At 47.6% G+C, this 16,793-nt stretch overlaps 1 protein-coding gene across 1 annotated transcript in view; it reads left to right on the top strand.

Moving 5' to 3' along the window:
• Positions 1 to 16,793, top strand: part of LOC115093677 (neurabin-1-like) — a 476,950-nt gene that overhangs the window by 435,474 nt on the left and 24,683 nt on the right. The window contains exon 14 of the mRNA XM_029605797.1: positions 12,466 to 12,547. Coding sequence (XP_029461657.1) covers positions 12,466 to 12,547 — 82 coding nt within the window. The remainder of the gene's footprint in view (positions 1 to 12,465; positions 12,548 to 16,793) is intronic.

The raw sequence follows: 16,793 nt of genomic DNA, 5'->3' as shown, positions 1-16,793 counted from the left end.
TACTACTTGCATTTTTCCTGGCTTCCTCATTGCTCAGCCTTCAATCAAGATTGGTCTGTCTCAATGCAATGCCACCTAGAAATGGAGTCGTTCCTAGAACAGTGTGCAATAGAACCTCCTAGTCAACATGGCCAGGGGTTCTACTTCTGCTACTTCCTTATCCCCAAGAAATCTAGGTGACTGAGACCTGCATGGATATACTCTGGGAGAAATTCAGAATTTCCTGGCGTGTAGCCAGATGGACTCAGAACGAATGGGATAGTATCCGCATGCTAGCAGTTGGAGACGGATCTGACGTCAGCACGGGGTATATATATCCCCACAGGAAGCGTAGCAACTCAGTAATTTCCGTCTCCAAAGCAGTTTGGAGAGCCTGCACGCTAGTTGAGCGTGTTTTCCAAATCTACTTTTCTTTCTTTTTCTACTTACTAAAACTTCTAAAGCATCGAGCCCCGCACTCCTGCGGTGATACCCTAAGGTCCCTACCCCCAGTAGAGTTTCCCGGGGTGATTTCCGGGATCACCCCGGAGGTGTAAGTCCTCGGTCCGGTAGCCGAATCGCGGCAGAGACACAGCCCTCGGGCGAGGTTCGGGTGAGGCTTTCGAGGCGCCTCGGTCCCGGCGTGGACGAGGCAGCGGGTGCATATCCTCAAACGCGGCGGTGAAGGTACTTGCCCTCTCCCCCCGCAGCCGGAGACCGCCCGGGTTCCAGCCGGGAAGCGCCGAGGATCAGGTAAGGCGTACATCTTTTATTTCTGGTCTCCGAGGAGCAGAGGATCGGCGGCGTGGCACGCCGGGGAGGACGCCATTTTGGGGCCTTGTTCAGGTATTGAGCGCCCGTAATAAGCGCGGCTGTATTCCTCCTTGTGCGTATATTGACTTATTGCTGTGTACATATGCCACTGAGTGTGTATTACTAACCGCCTGTTGATGAAAGCATATTGAATGCCACTGAGCGTGTATTGCTAACCGCATATTGCTAAAAGCATATTGTATGCCACTCAGCGTGTATTGCTGACCGCCTATTGCTGAGAGCCTATTGAATGCCATTGAGCGTCTATTGCTAACCACATATTGCTGAGAGCCTATTGAATGCCATTGAGCGTATATTGCTAACCGCTTATTGCTGAGAGCCTATTGAATGCCATTGAGCGTATATTGCTAACCGCTTATTGCTGACAGCCTATTGAATGCCATTGAGCGTGTATTACTAATCGCTTATTGCTGAGCGCTTATTGAAAGCCTTTAAGCGTGTATTGTTGGCGGCATATTGCTGAGAGCATATTGCATACAATTGTGCTGTTTTCATGACCGCCTAGTGCTGAGAACCTATTATTTTTGTGCGCCTATTGTACTAAGCGCCTATTGCTGCCGCATATTATTCTTATTGTGTGCCCGTTGTATTAAGCGCCTATTGCTGCCACATATTATTATTGCGCGCCTGTTATATTACACACATATTATTGCCGCTTCTCTTTCAATGGAACAGAACGCATCAGCGTCTTCAGCGGCGGCGGCGCCTGCCTCAGGCATTAAAGCCCTTGGCCTCTGCTCTGCATGCCAGCTTAGAGCCACGCACAGTGAAGAGCCAGACTCCCTATGTGCCCAATGTGAGGAGGCCGTGGGACCCTCGAGCCAGGCCCAGTCTCAGCCACGGTTTGCTGACAGTTCCCCAGGGGCTACCCCGGATTTAGCGGGCAGTCTCGACCAATCGGGAATCCCGGGGGATCTTGTACCCCGGCGATTAGAGGCTGCTTCCATTTCCTGGGTGGATCTCTTTAAGGGGATTCATGCCTTTGTACAGATGCAAACGGTTTCCCGTCCGGGCCCTGCGGTTCCTGCAGTTGCTGCGGTTGCTGCAGTGGCTGCGACTGCAGCGGCTGCCGCTGCGGTGGCGGCTCCTGCGGATCCTGTTCCTGGACCCTCACGCCCTTATCGTGAGCGGGACCTCCCACCGCTGGACAGTCCAGATCAATCGGACCAGGAGGTTTCACCGGACGAGTCCGAACTCCCGGACGAGGGGGAGCTTCCCCCAGGGATTGAGCCATATAGAACCATGAGGCGGTTCTTCCCCAAGGAGGATCTCTCCGACCTGGTGTCTCAGTGTTTGGCGGAGTTGGATATTACAGGTCCCAGCGCTACGGTACCCTCTGCTGGAAGGGCTTCGTCCTACAGCCCGCCATTTTCCATTCTTGCAAGCGGCTCAACAACTGATAGATTTAGAATGGGCGGCACCAGCGGCTTCCTTCAAAGGGGGCCGGGCCCTGACGGGCATGTACCCATTGGCACCGGCTATCCAGGCCCTGCTGGCGTGCCCTCAGGTGGACGCCTTGATTAGCGCTGTGGTCAAGCACACCTACCATTCCAGTTGAAGGGGGGACGGCCCTCAAGGAGCCTCATGACCGGCGACTGGACGCCATTCTGAAACAGACCTTTGAGGTGGCAGCTCTGTCTTTGCGGATCGCGACCTGTTGCACAGTGGTGACGCGTGCCTGTTTGTCACAGGTTAGGAACAACGCTCCAGCAGCTGACATGGAGTCAGCTCTTTCGTTCCTCACAGATGCTGCATCAGACCTGGTCCGGACAACAGCTAAGGGGATTTCATCCTCCGTAGCTGCCAGGAGGCAGCACTGGATCCGGAGATGGTCAGCTGATGCGCCTTCAAAGTCACGCCTCACCAGATTGCCCTTTAAGGGCTCTTTCCTATTTGGCAGCGACCTTGATAAACTGGCCAGTACATGGGGTGCCTCTCCAGTGCCTAGACTGCCGGAAGATCGGTTCAGAAGGGGCCAGCGCGCCTTTCCAAGGCCCTCCAGGGGCAGGAGTTCACAGCGCTTTGTTCCTTACAGGGGTCGCTACCAGGCACCACGTCCTCAGGCCAGGAATCAGTCCTTTCGGACCAAGCAGCGCAAGAGGGGAGCAGGCCCAGGCTCGGGTCCCGGCCGCGCCTCTCAATGAGAATCCGCCAATTCATCTGGGGAACGGAGCCATAGGGGGCAGATTAACCCTCTTCTACCCCAGATGGGTCGAGATCACGTTGGACCAGTGGGTCCTCGCCATTATCCGGGAGGGATATTATCTGGACTTTCATCATCTCCCTCCGGACAAGTTTGTGGAATCTTCATGTCCCATGCACAAGAAGGCAGCATTGGAAGCTACCCTGGCGAGGCTCCTGTCCTTGAAAGCCATCATCCCAGTACCTGCCTGGGAAGTGAATTCTGGACACTATTCCATTTATTTCATGGTACCCAAGAAAGGGGGTACCTTTCGGCCTGTGCTGGACCTAAAGTCAGTCAATCGATACTTACGGGTACCGAGGTTTCGCATGGAGACTCTGCGCTCTGTCAAGGCCGCAGTACAGCCAGGAGAATTCCTCACGGCATTAGACCTGTCAGAGGCATACCTGCATATCCCGATCCATCCGATCATCAGCGCTACCTACGCTTCAAGGTTCTAGGACGCCACTTCCAGTTTCGGGCTCTGCCCTTCGGGTTGGCCACGTCACCACTGACATTCACCAAGGTGGTAGTAGTGGTAGCAGCGGCACTCAGGCAGGAAGGAATTCTGGTCCATCCCTACCTAGACGACTGGCTGATCAGGGCGAAATCTCGAGAGGAGAGCCTTCGGACAACCGACAGAGTAATCGCCCTTCTGGAAAGCTTGGGCTGGGTAATCAACCTCAGCAAGAGCTGCCTACACCCTTCCCAGTCACTGGAATACCTGGGAGTACAGTTCAACACCCGGGCAGACACAGTCAGTCTCACTTCCAAGAGAAAGTTGAAACTTCAGCAGCGTATCCAGTATTTGATGGGAGCCAGTTGGCCCATAGCCTGGGATTATCTGCAGGTTCTTGGTCTCATGGCATCCACCCTGGAAGTGGTACCTTGGGCGAGGGCCCATATGAGACCTCTACAACACTCCCTGCTCTCTCGCTGGAGCCCCCGCCTACAGAACTATTCCATGCACCTGCATCTGCCAGCCAGAGTGTGGACCCAGTTGCGGTGGTGGTTGCAGTCCAACCACATGAGCAGGGGGTCGAAGATGTCTTCACCCACGTGGACTTTGCTCACCACAGATGCCAGCCTGAGCGGCTGGGGAGCACACTGTGAAGAACTCACCGCACAAGGGCGGTGGAACAGAGAAGAGTCAGCATGGAACATCAACCGTCTAGAGGCCCGGGCAGTCCGATTGGCATGCCTTCGATTTGCTCACAGACTGAAGAACAGAGCAGTCAGAGTGATGTCCGACAACGCCACCACGGTGGCATACATCAACCGTCAGGGCGGAACCAGAAGCCGTCAAGTGTCTCTGGAGATCGCTTCATTGATGGCTTGGACAGAGGCGAATCTTCAGGACATCTCCGCCGTCCACATTGCCGGGAAGGACAATACCACAGCAGACTTCCTCAGCAGAGAAAGCCTAAATCCGGGAGAGTGGCAGCTGTCACCCACAGCCTTCCAGATGATTGTGGATCACTGGGGGATTCTGGACATGGATTTACTGGCGGACAAGTCCAATGCTCAAGTACCCAGATACTTCAGCCGCAAGCGCGACCTGTTCTCACACGGAATCGATGCCCTAGTCCAGCCGTGGCCTCCAGGGACTCTGCTATACGCCTTTCCTCCGTGGCCTCTGCTGGGGGCCATCATCCACAAGATTCAGAAACACCAGGGCCTAGTTCTTCTAGTGGCACCAGACTGGCCAAGAAGACCCTGGTACGCAGACATGAGAAGACTACTGGCAGGGGAGCCTCTTCCCCTGCCTCCTCTCCCGGACCTTCTACATCAAGGTCCCATCCTCCACGAGGATCCAGTTCAATTCTCTCTTACGGTCTGGCCATTGAGAGGGCTAGACTGAAGAAAAGAGGTTACTCGGAGCCCGTGATAGATACACTCCTCCGAGCTCGTACATTTTCCACGTCCCTCACCTACGTAAGGATCTGGAGAGTATTTGAGGCATGGTGCGACACTCACGGCACCAATCCACATGCGACCACAATCCCTATTGTGTTGGATTTCCTGCAGGATGGACTTCAGAAGGGTCTCTCCCTCAGCTCCATCAAAGTTCAGGTGGCTGCGCTGTCTTGCTATGGTCCCAGGAGGGATGGCAAGACCATCGCCAAGCATCCAGATGTTTCTCGCTTCCTGCAAGGAGTCAAGCATATTCGTCGGCCACTAAAGTGGCCTGTGCCCTTATGGAACCTCAATCTTGTTTTGGATTTCCTCGCGGGATCCACCTTCAGACCCCTTTGGGGACTGTCTCTCCGTTCTCTAACCTTGAAGATGGTGTTCCTATTGGCAGTATGTTCGGCACGCCGCATCTCAGAGCTACAAGCACTGTCCTGCCGTGATCCCTTTCTCAGAATCACTCTTGAGGCTATCTATCTTCGTACGGTTCCCTCCTTTCTACCTAAAGTGGTTTCACAGTTTCATCTTAACCAAACCATATCCTTGCCTACTACGGCGGGTTTGAAGAAATCTGAAGAAGGGCGTTTATTACGCCATCTCGACATTGGCAGATTGCTGCCCAGATATCTGGAAGTGAGACAAGAACTACGAAAGACGGGACCATCTGTTCGTCCTGCACAGCGGGAGGAAGCAAGGTGAAGCGGCCTCGCGGCCCACCATCACCCGCTGGATTAAAGAAGTTATCAGAGCAGCTTACGTAGAGGCTGGGAAGTCTCCGCCTCTACAGGACAAGGCTCATTCTACCAGAGCACAAGCGGCATCCTGGGCGGAATCCAGGATGCTGTCGCCTGCAGAAATATGTAAAGCGGTGACATGGTCCTCCCTCCATACCTTTTCCAGGTTCTACCGTCTGGATGTCCAGGCTAGGGAGGACTCAGCATTTGCGAGGGCGGTACTACATGGTCCTCAGGCAGCCTCCCACCCAGGCTGGGAGTAAAGCTTTTGTACATCCCATTTGTTCTGAGTCCATCTGGCTACACGCCAGGAAATGTTGAGATTACTACCTGATAATCTCCTTTTCCTTAGTGTAGACAGATGGACTCAGCATCCCGCCCAGCTGCCTGTATACATGGGTTTCACCGATTCAAGGTAAGCCATGTCATCTATTTCCATAAGAGCGTACACTCTACCAGGTGTCAACGCCTTCCGGTTGTGAATGCTGGCGGTCTCCAGCTACTATCAATCGGTCAGGGGAATCCTGTTTTCACTTTTCACTGAGCGTCAGTACACACATCCATAACAGCTTTTGCAAGGAAGATTACTGAGTTGCTACGCTTCCTGTGGGGAAATATATACCCCGTGCTGACGTCAGACCCGTCTCCAACTGCTAGCACGCGGATACTATCCCATTCGTTCTGAGTCCATCTGTCTACACTAAGGAAAAGGAGATTATCAGGTAGTAATTTCAACATTAATTCCCTCCATACAATTCTGCCCTTTATCCAGAAGGGGGAATGGATGTAAATTTTGGATCTAAAGGATGTTTATGTGCATATTACCATCCATCCATTCCCCTCACCACTAGTGTTTGCAATTTATGGTGAACTCATCCCACTATTAGTCCAGTGAGTCTCCCTGAGGCCTTTCAGCAGCATAAAGTCATCACCAAATAACCTGGCTGTAGTAGCAGTGCATCAGTCTTCCCTTACTTAGACTGGCTTTTGATGGTGAGCTCCAAGGAAAATATGCTAACTGTTCTGCAAAAAGAGGTACAACTGCTTCAGTCACTAGGATTCCTAGTGAATTTCGAAAAATCAACTCTGATTCTCTCTTGGAAAATCAAATTCATTGGAGCATGGATACATTCCCTACAGGAGATAACTTCCCTTCCATCAGACTGGGCAGATACTCTCAGATCCCTTGCGTACAAACAGTTGACTACAGATTAGTCAATAGCCAGAGTAGTTCTAGTTGTTCTGGGCCACATGATGGCGATTCACATTTCACTAACTTTACTTCACCTACAGCTTCTGCATTGGGGCCTCTGCTCCTAATGGGATCAGCTCACTCAACCCTTGTCAACTAGTGACAATTTCACAGCACATGAAACAAGGTCTACACTGGTAGCTAGATCTCTATAATCTTTCAGGGGGAATCTCCACTCCATCTACTTCTTTACCAAATCACATTGGCGATGAATGTCTCTGCAAAAGTTTGGAATATCCATACTGGACCATTTTAACCTCAAAGAATGTGGTCATTAATTTGAAACTGTCTTTCCATGAATCTCCTAGAATTAAGAGCAATCAAATACACTCTAAAATTTTCACGTGCTTCCTCTAGGGGAAGAGCATTCTCATCCAAACCAACAATCAAGTAGCAATGTTCTGTGTGAATGAGCAAGGAGAATAGGCATGCAAACATCAACCTGTCTTGCAAGCGACCTATCTTCCAGCAATCTCAATAAATTAGCAAATTGCTTCAGCAGAGTTTTATGACCGCATTAATGGTCTCTAAGGCAAACAGATTATTCAATCTGTGGGTCTCCCAGAAGTCAACCTATTTGTGTCAGAGCGAAATAGAAAACTAGAAAGGTTTTACTCTATTCTTCCAAGCAAACTCGGATCAGCTAAGGTTGCTTTTCTGCTCGATTGGACTGCAGACTCTTGTAATGCCATTGGACTCGTGTATGCTTTTCCACTGATTCCACTGATAGCCAGAATGGTGCAAGAAACTGGGCCCATCTGATCCTTATCTCTAATATGGCCCAGACAAGTTTTATTTACGTATTCAGTACATCTGTCCAGCAGTCCTCAGGTTCTTGTTGGGCCAGATCCATCCTTGTTAACTGTTTCATCTGAACTTTCTCTCACTCAACCTGCCGGCTTGAATGTTGAGCACACAATAATTATCAAATTGCCTTTACCCAAGAAGGTTGAGGATATTCTAGTGTCTGCAAGAAAACCATCAACTAGAAAAGCCTACTGGTTTAAATGGAGAAGGTTCTCTACATATTATCTTGGATCCATTAGCATGCGAACCCAAAAAGTTACTGAACTAATTACTTATTCTTTCTGATTCAGGTCTCAGTACATCTCAGTACCACAGCAGCTTACCATGTTTAAATCAAGGGCAAGCTCTATCAACTCCTCTGTTAGTTTCAAAATTCATAAAAGGCTTATGGCATACTAAACTTCCAGTCGTAAAACCATGTTTCCTGGGATCTAAACATGGTTCTGGCACAACTGATGAAGCTGCCATATGAACCATTGGAATTAGCTTCTCTCAATTTACTAATATTGAAAGTAATATTCCTGGTAGCAGAAGTTAGTGAGCTTCAGGTTTTAGTTCATTATCTGCCTTATACATAATTCTTCCACATCAGAGTGGTACACTGCGCCCACCCAGAATTTCTACCAAAGTTAGTATCTGCTTTTCATATCAATCGATTATTGTGTTGTCTATGATCTTCCAGAGGCCACATGCACCTGAAGGTGAGAGAGCCCTTCATACCTTAGATGGTGGTAAGAGCCTTGGCTCAATACAAGAAAAGAACTCACTCATCAGGTTTCTCAACTATGTGTCTCTTAGAATCCAAACAGACTGGGATTAGCAATAATCAAATGTGTATTACCTAACTAGTTAGCAGACTGCATTGTGCACTGTGATACGCTAGCAGGCCTGCAAATTAGATACCATCAATGCTCATCAAGTTAGAGCCATGGTTATGAGTGACTCATCTGCAAGCCATGCCTCTCAAAGACATTTCCAAAGCTGTAATTTGATCATAAGTACATATCTTTGTGCCCCATTACTATGTAGACAATCTCTCAAGAGTGAAAGTAAATTTTGACAAGCAGTTTTGCATAGCCTATTCACCCAGTAGTCTGCTTTACACAGTTAGGTCCGGGTTGCTTTTTAGAGTAAACACTCTGCTGCAACCCTCAACTTGGAACTTCCCACATGTAATGGCTAATTCAGCCCTGCTTATTGACAGAAAAAGGTTTGCTTGCTGTAAATGGTGTTTTCCATAGACAGGAAGAATTGGTCATACTAAATACCTACCCACCTCCTTGAAGAGTCGACTACCTAGCTAGTATTTTCTCTAAAATCGACTGGGCTCACTAGGCAATGCCCAAGCAGGAATTTCCAAATATGCTCACTAGAGCAAAAGCCCTATGAGCTAAGAGAGTGCCACTGGATGATGTCATCTACATTTAATGGCTATTTCATCCTGCTATTTATGGAAAACACAGTTTACGATAAGCACATTTGCTTTACTGTTTATGTCTTCTGACTTTTCTATATCTCTTTTTTCCTCTCTGGTTCTTACCTTGTGTCCATTTTCCTCTTGTACCTCTGAGCCCGCAACTCCTAATCATCCTTGTCTATAGTTCCTCTTTGTCCCTCTCTCACTCATCTCCCAACCCCAAGTCCCTTCTCTCACTCTCCACACAAGATAGGAGTAATAAAAGCTGTTCTCTCCTCTCTTCCTGGCTTGCTTGTTGACTTCCCTATCCTTTTCATCTCCTGGAGCTGGCTCTGAGACCCTCAAACCTCTCAGAGCTGCAAACGCCACCATCTAGCAATGTGCACTAACATTCGAGAGAGCATAAATGCACCCCATACGTGTGCACTCCCAGTCTTGCTGCACTGGAGAACATCTCCTCTCCCCTCTCTGCTCTGTGCTGTTTCACACTTAGGCAGGAAAGCCTTGCACGTCCAGGATAGCTCAAAATTTGATAGGGTCAGGGCCCAGATGGCCACCCTGTCTGATGCCTGTGAATCCTTGTAGGGTTCTCCGGTATGTGTGTGTATGTGTAGATAGATATATACAGTAAATACAGAAGAATAGGAACACTTTAGGGATTGACACAAAATGAAATATGCTTATTAATTTGTGGGGTATGTGCATGTGTGAATACTGTACTCTATACTCTCTTTACTATGATAACCTACACAGTGAGCAGTTGATTTCACACAGGTTTATAATGTTGCTTCCTTAAGCAACATTTGTGTTGCATGTATTTTCAAACATCAGTTTCTCCTACAATTTGGAGCAGATCACTACCCCCACAGGATTTATAAAGACTTAGTATCACCAACATCTCTGCATAAAGATATTTTTTAACTTTTACCCCTTTCAACATCTGGTGCTAGCCAATCCTTTTCTATATTGCATTATTTTATATAATTGTGAAAAATTAATACATAGATTTTTTGCTAATCCCTAAGGTGTTCCTATTCTATATTTACTGTATGTACACATCAGGAACACTAATAAGTATATTCACTGCCTTATTTTTTTTGTACTGTGTGTATATATCTTCATTCTAGTATAGTTAGCTCCAGGTAGGACAGTCTTACAGCATATGTAAGTCCCTGTATCTACCTTATTGGTTTAATTACATTCCTTTGTATCTTTATCACCGGATATCCTTTGAGGATGGTTGCCCAGAACTGAACCCCATCCACCAAATGTGATCTCACAAACACTTTATACAGTGGTAGGATATTACTCTCATTTCTGTATCATAAATCCACACCAGCATGTGGATGGCTGCTGCTTAACTTTTTCATTTTATCAACTAATATACCCAAGTCTTATTCCTAGCTAATGTCATCAAGTACCCATTCAAATTGTAACCCCTGGGCTAAGAACCTCCCTATGGAGTCCCATGGATCACATTCAATTTCACAGGCTTAAAATATTTACACTTCTCTCACCATTCTTAAGTCCCTCACAGGGTTCCAAGATTCCCTGTCAGGTGGGAAAAGCTTCTTTTCAAGGCCATGTTGTCAGTCTTTGAATACAGCAGTAATAATCATACTTGAAGCTGCAAGTGGTTTCCAACTTAACTGTATTGACAAATGATGTTGGTATAATGAAAATGACTGCAACTCCTTATGCAATCCAATCTATGTTTACCTCTTCAATAAATCCACTGCCTAATGCTCAGATCCAGACCAGTGCCTGGGCTCTGCTCTCAGCACAAGAGACACCAGCAGTGGCTTTTAAATATTTATTTCTGAGAACATAGTTGATCATGCATACCTCTTGTTCCTAGCTGTGGGCACGAGCTCCAGTGTGTCAATTAATGAATAACATGCAGGGCCCTGCTTTGTGCAGCTCACACACTGTACACAGCACCTCCTAATCTTTCCCTTTCTGAGCTGTCTCCTTTGAGTCCTTCTAACCTCTGTCTTATCCTCAGGCTGAGTGAGTCACAAAGTACATACACTGAGCACTGGATGTGACTCTCTTGAGTGTTGGGAGTAGAGGAGTTCTAGCAGCCATATACGGCAGTCAAGGTAACTAACCAAGCCAGCTGCCTACACCACACCAACTTCTCCTTTCTGCACTTGTATATACAGTAGATGGAGATGGTCCATTGTGATGGGTTCATGTGTATGTCCCACTTTTCTCTTTGTTTTAAAAATTGGCAGAGAAGGGTGGGGTTTTCAATGTTTCCCAGCTCTTTTTTGGCCATATGAATCCTCTCCATGTTCACATTTCTTGCTCCGTGGAAGCTGATATGCCACACACATTTGTTAATGTAGATGTGCCTTGGAGTGGAAAAGGTTGGAAAACACTGGCAAAACCAACAAACCTGCAATATGGAATCACAAATTGGTGAAAACATTTAGAGAGGGATTTTCAGGTTTTTTGTGTCATCTTCTGTTTTAAAAGGTTTGGTATTCCTGGCAATTTTTTCTTGATTCTTTAGGCTTTTAGCTCAGTAGGAACCAGGGCTGGGGATCTGGCTCTGTGAACCTTCATTTCCAACTACCTATGGATTTTTCCCCCCTATTTTATTTCCCTTTCTAAGTCATCGCAACTGTTGTCTTTGGCCAGAAGCCATGCACCAGACCTTATTTTGAAACTGCAGTCATAAGCCCTAAATCCAACATTAGGTGATGCCTTTACATGATAACTGGGATTCCCTCCACCCAGGTGCTGTGAATACTCCCTCTGCAACATCCCAACCCTGAACTGCCAAAACAACAGAAGACTTGAGCTTGAAATTTGACTTGGGTTCTTTGCATGGCAGTATACATCACTGCCGTTGAACTATCAGTCTCACCCTCTTGTCTGCTTCTTCAATATTGTTAAGAAATGTTATTTTAAATATCGTCTTGGTTTTGATTTATACATTAAATAGGTTTTAATGGATCTGCTTCTTGATTTGGATCACATGGTGTGGGTTCAACAGGTTTGTTCATAATTTATGAATTGGGTGTAATGGTACTGTAGATCCGATGTAGCTGCCATTAGCAAAAGTAAAAAGTACTATGTATTGTGGATTTCCCTTTTATATTAACAAAGTTAAGAAAATAGTGTAAATTAACATACTCATCAGAAATGGGGATTTATATAGTCTCAAAAGTTTATGTAGTACATCATATGTGGATAATTAGATAATCTAGTAAAAGGGACTACAATCTACAAAGCATCCAGTTTCCTCTTGAACCAATATGACTACTAGAATTCTGTACAAAGGTAAATGGCATTATTTTCCAATGCTTTTGATGTGATTTTACCTCCATTTTATTCTTAGATGACAAGAGAAATGAAGGCAAAATATTGGAAACAAGTGAAGGTACCTCAGGAAAATCCAAGAGACGATTTCCAGATTTTGGGTATAATTCTATATATATTTTTACAGAAAATGTGAGTGCTTGAGTAAAACTGACAAGTTTTGATTTGACAATTTTTAAGCTTTTCTACACTGGTATCAATATATTGCGAGGACTTACCTTTTACGAGCAAGAGGACAATTTGTCTGTATCCATATATTATTTGGCTTGCATTGGAAACATTTAACAAGAGTTCCAGTTAAAATCAGTTCCTATGATGGTTTCATGGACAAGCAGGACAAAAACAGCCACACATTTGGGGATTTCCTAGTTGAAGATTGTTCACATTTTCATGAGAAGTGATATGCCAATACTTTTAAGAACCCAGTATCATAGAGGAGAGAGAGAGAAATCATTTATTTAAACTGATTCATGAGAAGTGCTAGGCCAAAAACAGTTTCTTCAAGACTCCTGATTGAGACAATAGTGCTTGGCAAAGGTATAAATGGATGGCCATGTTGATGCCTTGCAGATGTCCTGTATAAGGGCTGCCTGAAGAAATGCTGTCGTTGCTTAAGTTTGAACTTGAGCTTTAATCTTTTGTGGAAGATCGATTCTTCCAGGATAAAAGCAGGATGGTAGTCGTCACATGTGGGTGACATCAGATTGGAGCCCTGTCACGGAATACTTTTGTCAAAGTTTCTAGAACTTTGACTGGCACACTGAGCATGCCCAGCATGCCACCAACCCTATGGCCACACAGGGTCCCCCTTCAGTCTCTTTATTTCCGCACAGCAAGTTGCCTCGCGGTTAGGAGCTCTGTGAGAAATTCCTCACGGAAATATTTGAAGTTTACCTTAAAATCATCCTCACCAGGGTCCCCTATCGCTCCGTTCCCTCCGAGGCTCTGTAAGTGTCTTTCCCATGGTTTGCGGCCGGTTCCTGGCGGCTTACCTCTCGATGCCTGACTGTCACCGACCGCGTGTCCACTATTTTTTTCAGCATGGCGACCAGGTTTAGAAAATGCCTCGAGTGTCCGAGGACCATGTCCACAACAGACCCGCACAATGTATGCGTTTTGTGCTTAGGTCCATCGCACGACATCTGTCGATGCCCCAGTTGCACACAAATGACCCCCAAAGGCCGGCGCACTTGACTGGACAAGATGGGGCATTTGTTTGCATCGAAACGTTCCACTCCATCGACTACAGTTCAAGTGGCTCCGACCAGAGAGAGTCCATCGACCTCAGACGCCCTGCCAGGATCATTGTGGAGTGGGTGACCTTCCGTCACAGACACCCTCGAAGGCATTGGCATCATCATCCTCTTTGCCGGAGAAGGACCGGACTGAGCACTGAGGGAAACAACATCACTTGCACCTTGCATCTCCGCCTGGTGCCAGCACTAATACCGCAGCGGCATCTATTCCACCAAGCCGCCTGCGAAGAGGGCCCAGGGAGAGGAGCCACCATCCTCCTCTGGACTCAGGACCCCAAGGCATTTCCCACCGATATCGGTGCCTGATACTGAGCCCTCCACAGATTGCTGTGGAGCGTCCAGTAACGCCTAGCCTACCCCAAGCGCAGTGCTATCCATGCCAGCCTTCAGGGAGGAATTGGACAGACTAGTCCAAGAGGCAGTGCTCAATGCCCTCCGAGGCTTTAAGTCGCCACCGGCATCGGCCACCATAACGGCGCCCTCAATGTTCACACTGCTCCTTGATCGCCTGGACACCCTCATTTGTTCCCTGCCGACTCATCCCGTGCCATCTGATATGTTGGCATTGTCGGCTATCGAGGCCTTCGCATGTCCAGATTCCCATACCAGGTTCCTCGGAGGACGAAGAGGGGACTTCCGGCCTGATGCCAGAGCCTGTTCCAGAGCCATCGGGACTGTCTGTGCCTAAGCGCACCTCATCCGCCTCGATGCCGGCACGACATCCATCGATGCCTTCTCGCCCTCTAGGCTCTGGCATCCTTTCTCCCTCAGAAATACTGGCAGGTGAGGAAGAAACTCCCTATGATCCTTGGGAGGAGGCATCCTCTGACTTGTAAGCTTCCGATGAATTACTCTCACAGCCTTCACCCCCGGAAGAAAGGCATTGATCTTCTCCTGAAGACCTCTCCTTTGCTAGCTTTGTCAAGGAGATGTCTGCAATTATTTCATTTTCATTGGTGATGGAGGAAGATGCATGCCACAAGATGCTGGAGGTCTTACAATTCGTAGTCGCTCCAAAAGAAGTAATGGCAATACCAGTGCATGAAGTTCTGCTTGACCTCTTGCACCGCCTGTGGGGACCATCCAGGTACCATGCCTCCAGTCAATAGAAAGACGGATGCTATATACCTGGTCCATCAAGCCCCAGGTTTCCAGAAAAGTCAATTGCCCATCATTTTGTAGTGGTGGAATCAGCCCAAAAGAAGGCTGAGATCCTGCCCACACTCCGCTGCTGCTCCTGGTAAGGAACAGAAGGCACTGGATACATTGGGGCGCAGTCTCTTTCAAGGGTCTATGTTAATAGTGCGAATAGCTGCATACCAAATATACATGACCCAATATAACAAATCTCTGGAATCAAGTCCAGAAATTTGCTGGCATGTTACCTCAACATCAAGAAACCTTAACTTCCATCCTACAAAAGGGTTTGGAAGCAGGTAAACATGAGGTGAGGGCTGCTTACGGCTCTTTTTGAAACAGCTTCCAGGGTCTCGGCAGCAGGTATCAGTGCTAGACGCTGGGCCTGGCTTAAGGCCTCAGACCTCCACCCGGAAGTGCAGGACAAGCTGACTGATCTACAATGCACAGGTGAAAATCTGTTTGGAGACAAAATTCAAGACGCAGTGGCCCAGATAAAGGACCACCATGAAACCCTACGGCAACTGTCCACTGTCACTTCATAGGCACCCTCCGTAGACCGCAGGGCAATACGTAGAGACACTAGGAAACAATTTTATAGACCACATAGATATTATCCTCCTGTGTCCCGAGCACAACCTGCTCAGGCCCCTCAGAGGGGACATGCACGCCAAGCGAGAGCATCTAGACCACAGCCAGCTGCACAAGCTGGCCCTGCGGCTGGATTTTGACTTTTCCAGAGAGCAGCAGCCATATTCCAATGGGACGCCACCTTTGCCACTTTGCAACAAATTGGCATCCAATTACCACGGACCAGTGGGTATTGTCCATCGTAGCCCACTGTTACTGTCTAAATTTTTCAAAAATATCCCCGGACTTCCCGCCCAATCCATCCTGGTGCTAGGACACCCACACAGAAAAACTCGTTAGAGCTCTCAACCCTGTCAGTCAGAGTCGTCGAACCGGTTCCACCAAATCAGCAAGGAAAGGGATTCTATTCCAGATATTTCCTAATTCCAAAAAAGACCGGCGGCCTCCAGTCTATTCTGGACCTCCGTGCCTTGAATACATTTCTTTGCAAGGAACAGTTCAGAATGATATCCCTGGGCATCATGCTTCCTCTAGCTTACCATCAAGGTTCCTCGTAGCTTACCATCAAGGAATAGGGGATGCCCCGATAACAGCTCAACCCCTGGTGAGTGCTTCATGAAAGGCTTATTACAGATTAAGCCGCCTCTACGGCCACCGATTGTGGCATGGGACCTCAATGTTGTCCTTGTACGGCTCATGCACACTCCTTTTGAGCCCTTGCACTCCTGCGAACTCAGATACCTTACATGGAAAGTACTTTTCCTAGTAACCATCACGTCTGCTCGCAGAGTAAGTGAGTTACAGGCCCTTGTAACCTACTCACCCTACACAAGGTTCCTCCATGACCGGGTGGTTCTTTGCACGCACCCTAAATTCCTTCCTAAGGTGGTAACTGATTTCCATTTAAATCAGTCCATAGTCTTGCCCACTTTCTTTCCAAAGCCTCAGAGCTCTGCACACCTTGTACTGTAAGTGTGCTCTTGCATTTTATTTAGACCGAACTACAGCCCACTCTTCGTATCTTTTGATAAAAACAAACTTGGGGATGCAGTGAGCAAGCAAACACTATCAAACTGTTTAGCAGACTGCATTGCATTCTGCTACCAGCAAGCAGGCTTTCCACTGCAGGGACGAGTGAAGGCACACTCAGTCAGAGCAATGGCAACAACAGTAGCATACTACCGTTCAGTACCAATTGCAGACATCTGCAGGGCTGTGACTTGGAGCTCTCTTCACACCTTCGCAGCTCACTACTGCCTAGACGAGGCTGGACGACAGGATTTTGTCTTTGGCCAGTCTGTCCTAAGGAATTTGTTACCAGTGTAGGAACCCAACTCGTCCTACTTCGACCCACTGTGATTTT

Source organism: Rhinatrema bivittatum, chromosome 6 (assembly GCF_901001135.1).
Source record: "Rhinatrema bivittatum chromosome 6, aRhiBiv1.1, whole genome shotgun sequence".
NCBI classification, from domain to species: domain Eukaryota; kingdom Metazoa; phylum Chordata; class Amphibia; order Gymnophiona; family Rhinatrematidae; genus Rhinatrema; species Rhinatrema bivittatum.
The sequence above is the reverse complement of the archived record's forward strand: the minus strand, read 5'-3'. Positions and strand labels throughout refer to the sequence as shown.